Genomic DNA, 15,083 nt, shown 5'->3' with positions numbered 1-15,083 from the left:
AGCATTAAATTTTTGTAGGAGGTCACCGAGATGATTTCACAGAAATATCCTGCAACGTTTTTGCAAAACAGGATGAGTCTCAGCCTGAATTTCATGACTCTGTTTTTTTCCACTTCTATTCCAATGGTTACTGTGTTTTTGCTGTCACAGACAGGCAGCTAATTCACACTGACTCTTGGAGACCAGGAAAATGAAAACTGCACCCACTCTTCATAGTATCTAAGACATATGTGTTACGAATTACTTGAATTTTGGTAGGAGGTAGAAGTCCTAGCACATGTGAACTACTGTGTATGCACGCTAACAATAACTGTGTACTGCTGACTGCAGTATAGAGTACAGATAGCCAAACAGACAGCTGTACATGGCAGCAATATAAACAAGACAGCTGGTAGCTTAGTCCAGGCTGAAGAACTTGCTGTGGAGTATGCATAAATTATCCCATACAAACCAATAAATATATCCTATTAATAAAGAACAACTGCCTGTTAATTAAAATACAAATACCAATACTAAGAGGAAAAAAATTGTATAATCTTTATTCCACAGATGACAAACTGAGGCAGAGATTAATCAGTTTGCTCAGGATTCCACCAGAAACCTGTGTCAGAGCCAGGACTGCAGTTACTCACACATCAGTCTGTGCCTCAGCCACAGGTTCTTCCTTGGCTGAGCACATTTCAGGTTCATGCTATACACTGACATAACTACTCTGATCCAGTAAATGCCATTCTCAATTTACACTCGTTAACAGGACAGGATCAGACTGTGAGTGTAAGGATGCTGCTGGGCAACAAAAATTGAAAGCTTTGATTTTGATCTCACCTAGTGACAACAAGCATTTTTGGAAGAGACTCACACAGCAGTGAGTTTTGCACTTAAATAATATCAACAGTCCTCAGTAGGGGCTTGAGAGGCAAATCTAATAGGTGAGTCTAGATTTGGCTAAGAATGAAAAGAGCGTTTTCTTTCCACCGGTTGCTGGCTAGTAAAAGCAAAGGGGTGGAATACATCCAACTTGCAAAACTTGAATACAGTTACTGCTATCTGCAAATGGGTGCCCCTCCCCGCTCATGTGAGCTACACAGGCAAAAGAGAATGACACATGTGCTGTTTCCTTTTCCAGTTGTAAAGGGGTCAGGAGCCAGGCAAGGAGAGCCTGAACAAGAGCCGCATTTTCCTGGGCTCTTCCAGCTGTTCTGTTCAATCCCGCCGTCGGTTCTGAGCAGGGAAGAGAGACTGTCAACACAAATAAGGCATTTTTCAAAGGCGTAAATTATGAGTTACCAAAACAATACGACATCTCAACCACGTGAGTACCCTTATCCCCCCTCCTTACAGTAAGAGTGGATTTACCAGGCTCTGCTTAAGGAAAAGAATCTCAAATGCATTTCATATGAAAGGGGGAAAAAAAATAAGAAAAAGAAAATGAATGCCTCAGACTTATTTGGAAGAAAAAAAAAAGAAAAAAAAAGTTGTGATGAAACTGTTTTCCTTTTTAATTCTTTGTGTGTGTGTGCGTGCATGTGTGTGAAGAACTGAAACTGGCTCTGCAAACTCTGCCTTGTGAATAGGACGGAGCAAAGTCAATAATGTTTCCATCTAAACCCTGGCTTAGAAAGGTTTCATTTAAATAATTTTCCCTCCCCACTCCGCCTTCAGGAATGAAAATAGAGAGCATTTCAAAAGCTTACTGACGCTTTTCTAAGATATTAATGGTGCTGCCCAACTTCTGTTTAGAGTCTCAAGCTGTCTGTGTGTAATATGAGACGCAAGCCACAAACTGACAGTCTATATTTAAAGTCACAATGCGTTTCTGCTCCTGGAAATTTAGAAATGTGGGTTTAAGGACAAGAAAATTAGTTTCTCAGCAAGGGAGGGTACAGGAAGGCTAGTCCTCTTCTGGCGTAACTCTGCATATTTTAGTAAACTTGGAAAGAAAGAACTTGGCCTGAACAGTCAAGTGAGCACAAAAGCTTAACTGCAGCGTGGTAGCATTCCTTTGGGGACAGTATAAAAAAGAAAGTGGAAAGGAAGGAGATGGATTCTGGTCTGATAAACAGAAAAGTCAATAGAAAAAACTCTTAAGTTTTTGGTGCTGCAATAACAGGATGTGACTCTGTATCTTTTTCATGGTTTTGATATAATCTTTCCTGTTTTAATTCAAGGCAATAATTTTGTAATATTTTTAATAAACAAACTGCCAATATCAGAATTGTTTATCATACCACAGTATCAGTAATGAAACCAGAAAGTACAGACAGGATTGCTGGGAGGTGCCAGCAATTCCAGATTTGTTGTGAGAATATTTGGTCTGTATGGAGGTTAACAGCAACGATTCTTCCCAAGCTTTGAATGGGGCGGGCTGATCTAGCAGAAATGGCACAATGAGCAACATCTCTGGAATCCCAGCTAGAAATTTCTATTTACCCATTAGTCCTTTTTGCAAGTTCCTACCAACCTGAAAGATGACATGCTAGCTTTATCTTACATTTTATTCTATTTTATTCAGCACTTTATGAGATTAAAGCTTGTTAGCTATAGATTCTGTTTTAGATTGTTTTCTATTATTGACAGAAAAGTAATAAGATTAATTCAGGATTCTAGGAATTTGGGTTTGCAAAAGCTTGAGTAAATTACTGACACTTGGTGCTCTCAAAATGTGTGCAAGAAGGTGGTAGTGACTCACTGAGGTGCATTTTGCTCATTGTGCAATATCAACAAGGGTCCAGACCCAACCTTGCATCTCTAGTAACAGGCTTGGCCAGGTGACAAGTCCAGGACCAGTTCCACAGTCCTGAATCCATATGTATCACTCCTGTGACAGATTCAGCTTGTCAGAGGACCCCACAGAAGGCCATAAGGTGGAGCTAGAATGAGGTGTTAGTTTGTCTTTGGGGGTGTTCTATGCTTATAATGAAGAAAGGCTGATGCATCAGGTTCTCTGATATTTTTCCAAAATCTAGGCAGGAATTCTCAGCTTGAACCACTTTAAGAACATACGATTGCTCCTAAAAAATAAGTGGTTTGCAGTGGAGCTAGAATAAGAATTCTGACTGAAATAAAGTGACTATCTATTCTTCACTTGTCCTCATAATTTCCCTTACTGATTCAGACAGGATGCTCCTGTGTTTTATCTCAGCTTGTATCTCTTTGATGTTGTTGTTGTTGCTTTTCCTGTTTTGTTTTGTTTGATCATTTGTTTTAATGATATTGATCAAATGCAGAGATAAAGAATAAAATTAATTTACAGGGAAGTCAGCACCATATTCTTGTATAATGCAAGTCTGGTGCATTATTTTTATAATGGCTGAGGTTTTGGGGGTGTCGGGTTTGGGAAAAAGGGTCTTATTTATTAAGTTAAATTCCAGTAATTTTTGCAAGCTACAAGATAACAAAAATTGGTGTATTGCAGAACATGGGCAACAGATACTTGCCATGAAAGGAGAATGTTCAGGAAAACAAATCTTCTTCATAAATATGGTGAAAATCTTCGAAATGGGTGTGAAAATGCATAAAGCATCAGCAACACCCTTTGACTATGCTGAACATATTAATTATTTCCTGTGTACTTGCAGGTGAGACCATAAAGCAGCTACCTACTGATGTAAACTGAACTGGGTTAAGTTACTTAATTGCTCATGTTCTTTGCTTATCTCCTTGTATACACTTGCAGCTGATAAGGGATTTTTATTCATTCTATAAATACAGTGTTATCCTGACAATCCAGGTGGGAGCAGGCTGCTGTTTCAGATATAAAATGTTCACCTCTGCAAAGACAGCAAATGTATTCTGCCTCACTATGGGGGTGCTGTACCACCTAATGTCAGGCAGTTCCCATGCCTGGCTCTGATATCCCATCCTGCTCTGTATACTTGGTGGAGAGGCAGGTGAGCCAGCAGTTCAGTCTGCTGATGTTAGACAGTGTGTAGTGTATTTATTCCATCATTCATGGTTAATGAACATTTGTGTGTGGCTGGAATAAAATGGAATACCTAAGGAAAGAAGTCTGCTAACAAAACCAAAAATGGAGTTTGGGTTTCAATTTCATTAGCTGGGATTCAATACAATATTGTGTTGTGAATATATCTTCAGTTTCTTTTTTCCTCTTTTTATTATTATTATTGTTATCATAATCATTATTAAAGGGACCTAGTTTCACTGCAGGGATGTGAACTTCCTGATTTTTAAATACAACTTTTTTTTCTTTTTTTTTTTTTTTCTGTTAATATATTCGCTTCTTCCTACCTCTGCTCAGATGCACAGGCAATAGCTGCCTGACTTATTACAAAATAGGAGGAATTCCACAAGTTTGGGAATCTTAACTCAGACTGAAGCTTTTGCCCTTTTCCTGTTTGACTGCAATGATCCAGTCGCAAGGCAATGGGGCAGCTCAAATGAGGTGAGGAACTCATGCAAGTAAGCGTCACCAGGTCAAAGGTTCAGTCTGGGAAGGCAGCAAGTTATGCAAAGCCATCTTTGGGGGTCAAAGGTGTTCATCCCCTCAGAGGAGGTGATCTGTACCTTTGAGGATTTAATCTGTACCAGGCATGCTGGGAATGTTTTATCTGGGGCCTCCTATACTCCGTATGCCAGCTTTCAGATTAATTAGGGATTATGAGGAGCAGATCATGTAGGTTGCTGCTCAGGGGGAGCAAACTCTACACTGCCCTGTCCCAGGTGCAGGAGGTCTTGGTCCCACCATGTGCACATTCTCCACCTGCCACAATGACAGCTAGAGCTTCTCCAAAAAGAGTCCAGTATGTGCGACCTAGAGCTTCTCCGAAAAGAGTCCAGTATGTGCGTACTGTCCCCTCAAGAGAGGCTGAGAGTTTAGCAAAGGTGGCCCTCAACAAAAGTGAAATAACTTAAAGCTGTGAATGGTGAGTCTGGTTCTGAGGGAAGTCTTGCCCCATAACTCATGATGCAATACATCTAGGGGCTGTAAACTGGTCCTTTGATTATTCCCAGAGCAATACAAGTACCTTCGCACAGGGGCTGTGAAATGCCACAAATGATTCCTGTAGCCTTTTAACCATATTATTCACTGCCTTGAAAGTAGATTTGTTTTCATTGCCCTTAATCAACAGAAGTGCTTGTCTGTGAGAGTAAATAATAATAAATAAATAAATAAATAAAAAGGAGAGACTATTGATTATGAAAATGTTGGTCTTCACTGGTAAACTTGTGAGCATTTTAAATGAGGAAATCTGTGTATTATAATAACCTCTCATTTTTAGCACAGAAGGCTCAAAATGTGTCCCACAAACATTTATGTAAATTTAATACCTCTGCTTACATATTTATCTCCCACAACTGTGCATATGAATGGGAAAATTTGGCTTTATACCCCACAGCTTCTGCTTGACACTCTCACTGCCTGAGATGTGTGTGAAAATTTGTAAATTCAAAGTCTCAAAAGTCACCTGAAATTTCAGTAATTAACAGCAGAACTGCTGGAAAATTGCTAAGCTGGGGGCAGAAGACAGATGTCCATCGAAATAAGAACTGGCTTTTTTAAAATACGGATTTTTCAGCATTTCTGAGCACTGCTACTCCCTCCCCCCTCCCCCACCCCCCCCCAAAAAAAAAAAAAAAGAGAGAGAAAGAGAAAGAAAAAAGATTTACACAGTAGAAGATGTTAAAGATTCGGTTATGGCTGCTTATGTGGTTAAGCCTATTAGTAACACAGAATTGCACAGTGTCTGCATCTCATTGCTGATACTGCTGCACCTTTCTTTCTAGGCTCTTGTGTAATATACCCCATCTCTATCACTGTTCCAATGACTGAGTCCAATCAGCAAAGCCTTTTGTAAAACAGGCTTTTTGGACTGCATTCTCTAATGAAAGTCTGTTTGTGTGTCTGCTCTGCAGAGTGCCTGTCTCTATTGTTGGGGAGGGATTAGTATTCCTATAGCACAGAGAAATTCAAGAGGGATCTGATTGTTCTAGGTGCTGTACAAACACCCTTTCCTCAAAAGGCTGGTAGCCTCCATGCAGCAGAAAGTTTATAGTTTGGAGAAAAATGACTGCTTTCCATTCCATGGGCAGCTTTTGGCTATGGAAAGTCATGTATATCAGCCACAAGGTAGGAACAAGAATAGATTACAGTAGATCCACTAGGGCAAGAGCTCTTTGATTCCTACTCTCTATAATTCTGTAATTTCTTAATACATGCAATACAAGCTTGGGGAAAAAAAAAAAAAAAAAAGTCACCACCACTGTAGCTTGAAAGTCATTTATTAGCTGGGTTCCTTGTTTCTCACAGAAACATCAGAAAAACTTTTAAGTTCAGTGTTTGCCACTATTGGGATCTTTGCTTTGTGGTGGTGTTTTTTTCTTCTGTGGTGTTGTTTGTTTGTTTTTTCTTCACATCTGACTTGTGATAAGAAATGCATGAAAAACACAGAGAGAACTCAACGCTGTAGTGACAAGAATACTTGAACACCATAGCTGGGTAGGTATTTGGGCAGCACACAGACCATGTTTTACTTACTTCTGACTTAATTTTCTAAGTCAAATGCATTAGACAGTTACCATAGTTCATGAGAAATCCACCTGCTGCTAAGCATTCTGAAAACTACTTGGCAAATGGAGTGGCACTTGGAGAAATCAGGCTTGGTTTGCTAGCAGTTTATGGACACAAACAGAGAAAAGGACCATCTGCTCTGGATAATTTATTTGTAACCCATAATTCAACTACATGAAGTAACAATCATGCAACATAATAATAGGCGTGCAGCTCATCATTTGTAGCTGAAATAAGATCCATGCTCCTCAATTTCTCCAAGAGTTATCATGATCTAATTCACACCAGATTCCTCTCTCTCCAATGTCAGCACAGAAATCCAACGTGCTGCCTGTGCTCTGTTGCTCCCTTATTGCAGATGTACCTTGCACGTGTAGTTTCACCAATGAGACATCTGGCTAAGTGATTTTCCTCTTAATTAATCTTCTCATCTGCAAAGGAGACCAGTTTCTCATATCTGTTTCTCTTCTGACATATGTTTCACCACAGGGTTCTTCCTGATGAAGCAGAAAACTTCACTGAAAATCTCAACGGGTTAAACTTGTTCTGCTGCATTTAAGTTTTAAAGTGATTTTTTTCCCTTCCCTTTCCCTCTCTTTTTCATCTTAGAAAGAAATTCCAGTTATTTCATGAGGGTCTACCTCTTTCTTCTTCAGATAAGCCCTGAAATGGAGTTAAGCTTTTTATCAGTAAGTTGCAGGGGGGCCTTTGAACACACCCTGTGACAGCTCCATGTTATTGTGAGTGATAAATGCCTGTTTTACTGGGGACTGCATGTTTAAAATGTCTAATTTGATGAGGTGGTCCACGTTACAAAGAGCATATGTGACAAGGTTATAGCACAGCAGAACCAAATATTAAGTCTTTACATATGTGTAGTGTTTAGATTTGGAAAGAGACATTATTTTAGCAACAGCAAACCTGTGAAGTGGATTAGAATTCTTTACGTACACATAATATGCATCATGCATGTGTATATATTATATAGTTTATATCTGTATGTATACTTATATAGAGACACAGATATGTATAGACACCTCTTTTCTGTATTGATACACTTTTTCACTAGTCAGACTTCTGGTTATGGAGAGTTTTATTTCCCTGGCTGCATCTCTGTTCACAGACCAACACCCACAAGCTCATCTTTCCTTTTTTATATGATAGATACCTTCAGAAGTAGCAGAAAAATGACCAGATTTTTGAAGGCTTAGCAGAGGCATAAACTCAACAACAAGAAAGAAAGCAAGAAAGAGGTTTAGGCTATATATAAGAAGTTGGAAATATTACAAAATATCCTTTTCATATGATATAGTAAAACATCAGTGAAGCATCCATATTCTCTTGCAGACACAAGATTCAGCTGCCTCTCTGCTGACTGTATATATGGCCACAACCAGTCAGCTCACAAGGGTAAAGAAACTGAATCATTCTGTATTTGGACTTAAAGCAGCACAGCATGTGCCTGAATCCATCTTGGATGCTATTGCAGGATCCATGTCTCCATAATCAAAGATAATGATTTAAGAAATAAGAAGGAAGATTCTTTGTGCTGGGAGAATTGCCTAGTTGCATCTCTAGGAAAATTTTCTAGGGAAAAAAAAAAAAAAAAGTTTTAGCATATTCACGGTGAAATAAAACTAATTCTTTACAGAATAGCTACCCTCCTTTGGAAACAGAATCAAAAACCAGTTGAATTCTGTAATTCTGTGGCAACCTCAACTTGTGAAAAATAAATTTATACTGGAATAGCCTTCACAGAATTGTTACTGCAGATTAACTTGATGCCTCTGCGTAAACAACTTTCTCTCTATGCAACAAGAATAAGCTTATTTTCTGAAAAAAAAATAAAAAATAAAAAAATCCTGTTAACCTGTAAACAAGGTCTTTCTCATCTGTTGTTTGGATATTTCAAAAATTTCAGTCACTTAATAGGGGATGAAAAAGCAGCTGCTGATTACCAGCTTTAGCTAAACAAAATAATCCTTAGGTAATGCAAATAGTTCAGAAATCATGTAACCAGAGTAATTAAAGGGTTACATGTACATGAGCAGAGAGAAAAAATATATTTGTAGCGGATTGTGAAGTTAGCTTAAAAATGTTGTTATCCAAGAATTCAGGAAATTTATGCAACTTTTCCAAAATTCTGAAGTAACTAAAATTTTTATATTTTATTTCTATCTTCTGAGATTTACATGGGTATATTGTTGAATTTTATTTTAAATGTTTTCTTCATATATATTAGGGCTAGAAATTTACCATTTTATTATGAAATCACATTTTCAGTAGATATTGTTATTTCTTGAAACTTTAAGGAAGCCCTCAGATCTCTTGAGCTAGCACAGGTTGTTCTTCTACTTATATGATGGTTCATTCAAGTGTCATGAACACAGTCCCTCTTCTGTTCAACACAGGGAGCAGAAAATTAAATTCTTGAAGTACCTTGATGCAAAGATGCTCTCAGAGAGTGGACTATTTTCTGATTATTACCCTTCTCTTACATCTGCCCTCTCAGATCATCTAGTTCAGATAGTCTCTGCACCTCCTAGTACTTCATGCCTATCCCTTTCTCAGCTCACTAGTAAGTGCTCATATCTCAGCAAAGGACAGTCATGGAGGTCTCGGCTGTTAAACACCATTTCCTCACTTCTGTCAAGGACATTTCTGGCAGTGGGAAGGAAGAATAACACAGGAAAGGAAGACATAAATCTTCTCTTGTCAGTGGGCTGAAGCATGTTTCCTTTGGGAGTTGCCCTGTCTTCCTTCTCCATCTCTCTTCTCCATTGGTTTCTCTTTGCTCTCATCTTCACAGATAGCTATGAAACAACACCTCCCCCTCTCCAGATCTTTCCTGTCATGACATAGGCATTTTTATCTCAAACCTGGGATATATGTTGTTTACATCCTGGATCCCACGATTGGGAGAGTTTATTATTGTCTGTCTCCCTTGAATTTCCATAATTACGTCAGCGGATTTTGATTTTTTGAGTCTCTGATGCACACAAATCCAATTTTCCCTTTCCTGAACTCATTTGGATCAATTTATTTATTTATTTATTTATTTAAGAAGCCTTTACAACCAGTTCCTAATGTCAGTTATGCTGTTGGTGGAAACAGGGGGATATACACAGGATTAGTCTGCATCTCTACAGAAAACCCTGCATGAGGCGTTGAGCAGAGCAGACCAGGGAACAAAACGGCCTTCAGAGCCATGCTTCCATTCCAGCTTCCCCTTTGCTTTGTGAAAAGGAGAACCCATGGTTTTCTTGTTCTTTTTCAAAACCTTTTCAAAAGTTTCAAAAACTTTTTCAAAACTCATTATGCTCTGTGTACCTGGCCACTTTTTCTCTTACTCATCCCATTCCTTTGCCAGTCATGGAAACAAGTGGCTTCTCTAAAGAGTAGCAAAATGGCTTATGCTAACACCTGCATGGCCAAGAAGAATAGCAGGTCAGGGAGAAAAAAGGTGCTTTGTTGACTCTTCCTGTGCAGGCTGTGACCACATAATTGAAAGGGACAAATTCTCATGAAAACTTCTTGATTGCCTTTGATGCCTTTTTCCAGTTCCCAGTGAGAGGTGGGTTCTCCTCCATGTTTAGAACTCAAGCAGTGGTTAGCGTCCGGGCTTTGCATTATTCCTAAAAAAAAGGAAAATCACCTTCTATAACACATTTCCTAGAGCTGGATGGATCCAGACTTCAGACACCACTCCCATACAATTCACTTGCCCATCTAGGAGAATTTGAAGTAAGCTTAAGCCCAAGTCATTTCCAAAAGGCAGTCATACATGGTAACTTCATGTAGTGAGAGATGGGAAGGACAGATTTGTAAAGCCCTCAGAAAGACGCTAGTTTGCTCATAGCCTGGGCTAGCCAAGTCTTTCTTTGTTTCTAGCTCTCCAATCAATGTTTCTTTCCTAGTCATATTAACAACAAGCTTTTACCATCTTTCCTTTCACATCCTTCCTACTCCTTCTTGATAAAAACAATCTTCTCTCCTGCATAGCTACCCTACATAATCTCTTTTTATTTTGCTTTGTTTAGTCTGTAAATTCCTCAGGACTGAATTCACCTCTTCTTCCATTTCCTTTCTAAACAAAAATCACCATAAAATTGTTTGCCACTTTTGTGCTCATGATGAGGAGAGCTAAATACATCCATCTTCCCAAGTTACGTCATCATGTATCTCATTCTGGACAGAGATGTCAGGAGACTTCCTGAAACCTAAAGATAAAAAACACAAAAACAACCTTAGGTATGACATCAACTTGCAAAGCATATCGAGCTGGAAGAACTCTAGGATTTTCTCCTTGAAAATAATTTTCCACTAAATATATTCATTTATATTCTCTGAGATAGTCTCTAGACTGTGGAGATCAAAGCAAACTGGAAATCCTGCAGAGTTTTTAAGTGCGTTCAAGGTGCATTGTTTCAAAGCCTTGTGCCTGAACATTCAAACACCATGGAAGAAATGAAGTAGCAGGTGGTAACACATGTAAACATGATTGTTCTAATCTTCATACTTTTCAACTTGTCAAAGCCTAAGTTTGCGACACATTGTGTGACAAAGAGCAAAAATAAGGGATGATGCATGCACACACACACATAGGGGAGCATAAAATCCAAGGACATCAGCTAGCTTTGGATTTTCTATTTCAGCCACATTTGTGATCTTGTAAGTTATTTACAGCAATAAGGATATGGATTTACCAAATTTATGCAGAACTTGCAAATCTGTGCACAGAGGGAGTGTTGCTTGGGAGACTGGAATACAACACTGTAGTTGTCTACTACCTTACTTTTTTTGCAAGTAAGTTTTTCTAAGGTAAAAAGTATAAAATGCCATCCATTACAGGCTAGTGGCAATTTTTAAATGTCTGTGTATTGTGAACAGAGATAACCAGTCTCTAATGTTCCTCACTTAGCAACAGAATCATTGTAGAAATATTTAAGGTGGTTTCAGAGAGTCAAAATGAGGTAAAATTAGACTATTTTTCTTTTTATTACCCATAAAGAAATATAAAAATCATAACAAGAGGTGTCCACCAGATCTGTCCTCTCTCTTACCATAACTTTTGGTTTATGTTCTCTGATCAGCTCATGCTGCAAACACAAAGCTTCATCACCTGAAGTCCTGGCATGTAAGTAAATATTTGACAATTTCCGCTTCCTTCAGGTTTGTACAGATGTTCTCAGGAAACACCCTACTCACTGTAAGTTAGCATTGCTTTGCTGAAGTCAATGGCATTGAGATAATTGTGCTCTGGAATTTGAGATTGCTCATATTGATTTCATTGAAGATTGGATGAGAATTTACTGATTTAAGATATTCACTTTTTAGTATTACTATGCTTCAAATGTCTTAATTCAGTTCCAAGCAGCCTCATCTACTATCACCACAAATTTTAATGAAGGCTAAATGATTTATCAGTGGTAACTAGAGCTGTTGTGAGAATCAGCCATGAAGACAGGGAGTAGCAAACAGAAATAAACCTATTGTGTATGTTCCAAAAGAAGAATACTTCCTGCCGATTCAAGTTTCTTGCAAATTAAGAAAATACGTATATGGCTCCTGAGTTCATTCTCCATGGGGATTAATGATCCAAAAGGGACTCCTTGTACCACAGAGGAGTAAATCACCCCTCCTACTTTTGGCCAGCAGGATGTGACTGGGGAGATAAATGCTTTTGCATTTCTCTGACCTTTGCTATTGCTTCTTGGTAAAAGATTTCCCTTTCTGGAATTTGTTAATATAAGACAAAGACTCTTCCTCCTCCCACATTATGTGTGAGATGCTTAATTTCATCATCCTGGGGACATAAATTTGAGCTAGAAATAGAGCATGAGCCAAGCCCTTCTCTTGGATTACCTGTGCTGATCGCCTTCACATGGGATGAATGAAACCTTTAATTTCAATTGTATCTGACTCTTGTCAGAAGGTTCATGACTGACTAGAGCAACAATGTGGTGGCAGAGATGGATGAAACTGTTTTAAGTGTCATTCCTATATAAGTAAAGATCAGCTTTAAACACTGGGGGAGAAAACAAGCGGAGGTAGAACCACATGGCAGTTTTAAGACAAGATGCAGCCTATAACAGCCAACTCTTCCCCCCTTCATGACGTATACTTCCTTCAAGGAAAAGGTCATGGCTTCTCTCCCAGCTACTGCGAGCCTTCCCCAGGCAGGAAGCATATCCTGTGTCCTGTTTTCTCCAGGGGCCAGCAGCAGAGCAGAGGGGACCATTGGCTTCCACTGTTCTGTTCTTAAATGACCTAAGTACCCAAGCAGTGGGTAGATCTCCCTCCCTTTCAAATGCTGAGCAGCCCACCCCAGGCCTTTTCACAGTCCAGCAGCTGCTGGAGGTGACCAGAAGGGGAAAAACAAGCTATTCCCTTTGGAGGCCTGGCTGACTATTTTTATCAGATATGAAATTGCAGCAGTCACTGGGGGGGGGGGGGAGTAATTGTCTTGTGATTAAAAACTGCATCTGTGATTTCTTCCTGAGGAGAGGGGTGCATTTTCCTCACTGGATGAGAAACTGGAACATCTAGTACTGTGTGGCATATTAAGGTAGCAGCTTGCTATCTGTGGGCAAATGCATCCATATCCCTAAAAGGATTTGTACTTCTTCTCTCCCATACTGGACATAATCCTGGGTGGGGGGAGGTGTAGCAAGAAATGCAAAATAAAGTCCCTTGGTAGGTGCAAAGTCATGGCAAAACAGATGTGGCTGAGGGCCATATAATTTCTCCAGACTCCCAGGACACACATCTCTGTCTTTCCCATTCTTTCTGGGATATTTCCAGACCATCTTCTAGTTAGTGGGATTTGGTAACAATTCATCCCAGAGATGAGATGGGGATACTGACACCTCTTCCCATCTGGTACGGTATCCAGAAAAAAAGAAAAAAAAAGAAAGTGATTACCGAGATTGTTTTGATCCTGATGGCACTGAGCTTTCTCCCCTAACCAGGACTTAAATGCTTGCTGAGCTCTGCATGGAATTGCTGTAACAGCAGTGCGCTGATGGTCTTGTTTCAGCCAGCATCAGACACCTAATGGAGAATAAAAAGACAGGACAACCATCTGGGGGGCTGAAGAATAGGAAATTCTTGAGAAAGAGTTAATATTTCAGTGTTTAAAGGGGTGTCGTGTTATAAAATTCTTTGCATTTACCAGAGTTTCTCACTTGAATTACTTTAACCACCTGCTCAGCGTTTGGCAGGATTGGGCCTTACCTCCTCCTCTTCCCTCTTCTTGAATGAGCTCTTTTACCTTGTAATTGAAGGAATTCAACCTTGGGAACTCAGCATTGCTGAAAGCACAGTTTGTGTCAGGGAGCAAGGCATCCCTCCACCTGGCTCCTGCAGGTAACCACAGTGCCTCCAGGAGCCACACAGAAATGCATGTGACTTTATCCTCTCATCCCTTTTAACATCCAATTGTGTAGCAGAAGCCAGTCCCAGAAATGCAAAAGTATATTGCCTGAAGCTATCCATGCAACTCAGCACAGCACAAGGGATGCCATCATGCTTAGCCTCTGTTTGCAAGCATAAGAGGATGAGGGCAGGGAGTTTTTGCCACTTCTTCTTCCCTTGTCATTCAGTAGAGCTCCTTCCTATCTGCCATGTGAAAATGTTCAGTGGAAAGCTTTAAGGAGCTACAGCCAGACTGCTGTGTATGTTCCTTATTTATACAGCATTTACAGCATGAGTGGCACAAGGAAAGGCTACCAAGTATCATGAGAGTAACTTAGTGGATTTAGAACATAGTCATTTAGGTCTTGGGTAGGAGGGAATTAAAATCAACAAGTCCTGTGATAATAGAGGCTGTTTTAAATTTCTGTTCTATCTATGCAGAGGGAACCAAAAAATGCAAAAGGGATATGGGCTCTTCTCTTCACTGATTCATAACAGATACATACTTGTGTCCAAGCCTTGCCCTGACATGGAGTAGAGTGCAGCTCTCCCTGAAATAAACTGCAGCTCACACATATCTTAGGGTGGAACTTGGCTCTTAAACAAAGTTTAATGGGAGCCTGCTCTGGCTGAACTCTACTTATGACTTCATACTTTCCAGGGCTGTGCTGGTTTTTTTTTTGTTGTTGTTGTTTTGTTTTTTTTTCCCCCTCTTTATACTAATAGGTGTTTCAGTGGGATAACTTGACCTTCTGATACTATTCCAAAGCACACTTCTTTGGAGGCAATGATAAATAGTTTGGGGATGTTATGAAAGAGCTTGTTATCAAGCTTGTTATCAAGCTCTTTCATGATTGTTCAAGAAGGCAGATATTTTCAGCCTGTTAGAATCAACTGGTGAATAAATCTGGGGATTGATAAAACAGAGAGGATGGGCAGAGGCTGTATCTGGTGATCTTAACACTGGACCATTGTTTAAGCCATGTTTCTAATATTGATAAAATTGATTTTTTAAAAGCTTTTACCACTGGCTCAACAGTGCAGTTGGAAAGTGTGAGAGATCTGCCACCAACTTCAAAGTGAGCAGAAGCAGCTTAACAGAGAGTGTTTTTATGAATCCCACCTTGCATATGTACCA

At 39.5% G+C, this 15,083-nt stretch overlaps 1 protein-coding gene and 1 long non-coding RNA gene across 2 annotated transcripts in view; one reads left to right on the top strand and one right to left on the bottom strand.

The window, feature by feature from the left end:
- Positions 1 to 1,095: 1,095 nt before the first annotated feature.
- GYPC (glycophorin C (Gerbich blood group)) overlaps positions 1,096 to 15,083 on the top strand; it is a 34,989-nt gene continuing 21,001 nt past the window's right edge. Inside the window, exon 1 of the mRNA XM_072040748.1 lies at positions 1,096 to 1,312. Coding sequence (XP_071896849.1) covers positions 1,279 to 1,312 — 34 coding nt within the window. The 5' untranslated portion in view covers positions 1,096 to 1,278. The remainder of the gene's footprint in view (positions 1,313 to 15,083) is intronic.
- LOC140002912 (uncharacterized) lies at positions 10,495 to 14,247 on the bottom strand. Its single transcript, XR_011810554.1, has 2 exons — positions 13,454 to 14,247; positions 10,495 to 10,749 (listed from the first exon to the last, which is right to left on the bottom strand). It is a non-coding gene; the product is annotated as an uncharacterized lncRNA (long non-coding RNA).

This window comes from Anas platyrhynchos, chromosome 7 (genome assembly GCF_047663525.1).
Source record: "Anas platyrhynchos isolate ZD024472 breed Pekin duck chromosome 7, IASCAAS_PekinDuck_T2T, whole genome shotgun sequence".
In the NCBI taxonomy this organism is placed as follows: Eukaryota; Metazoa; Chordata; class Aves; order Anseriformes; family Anatidae; genus Anas; species Anas platyrhynchos.
This window is presented reverse-complemented; position numbering and strand designations above follow the sequence as displayed.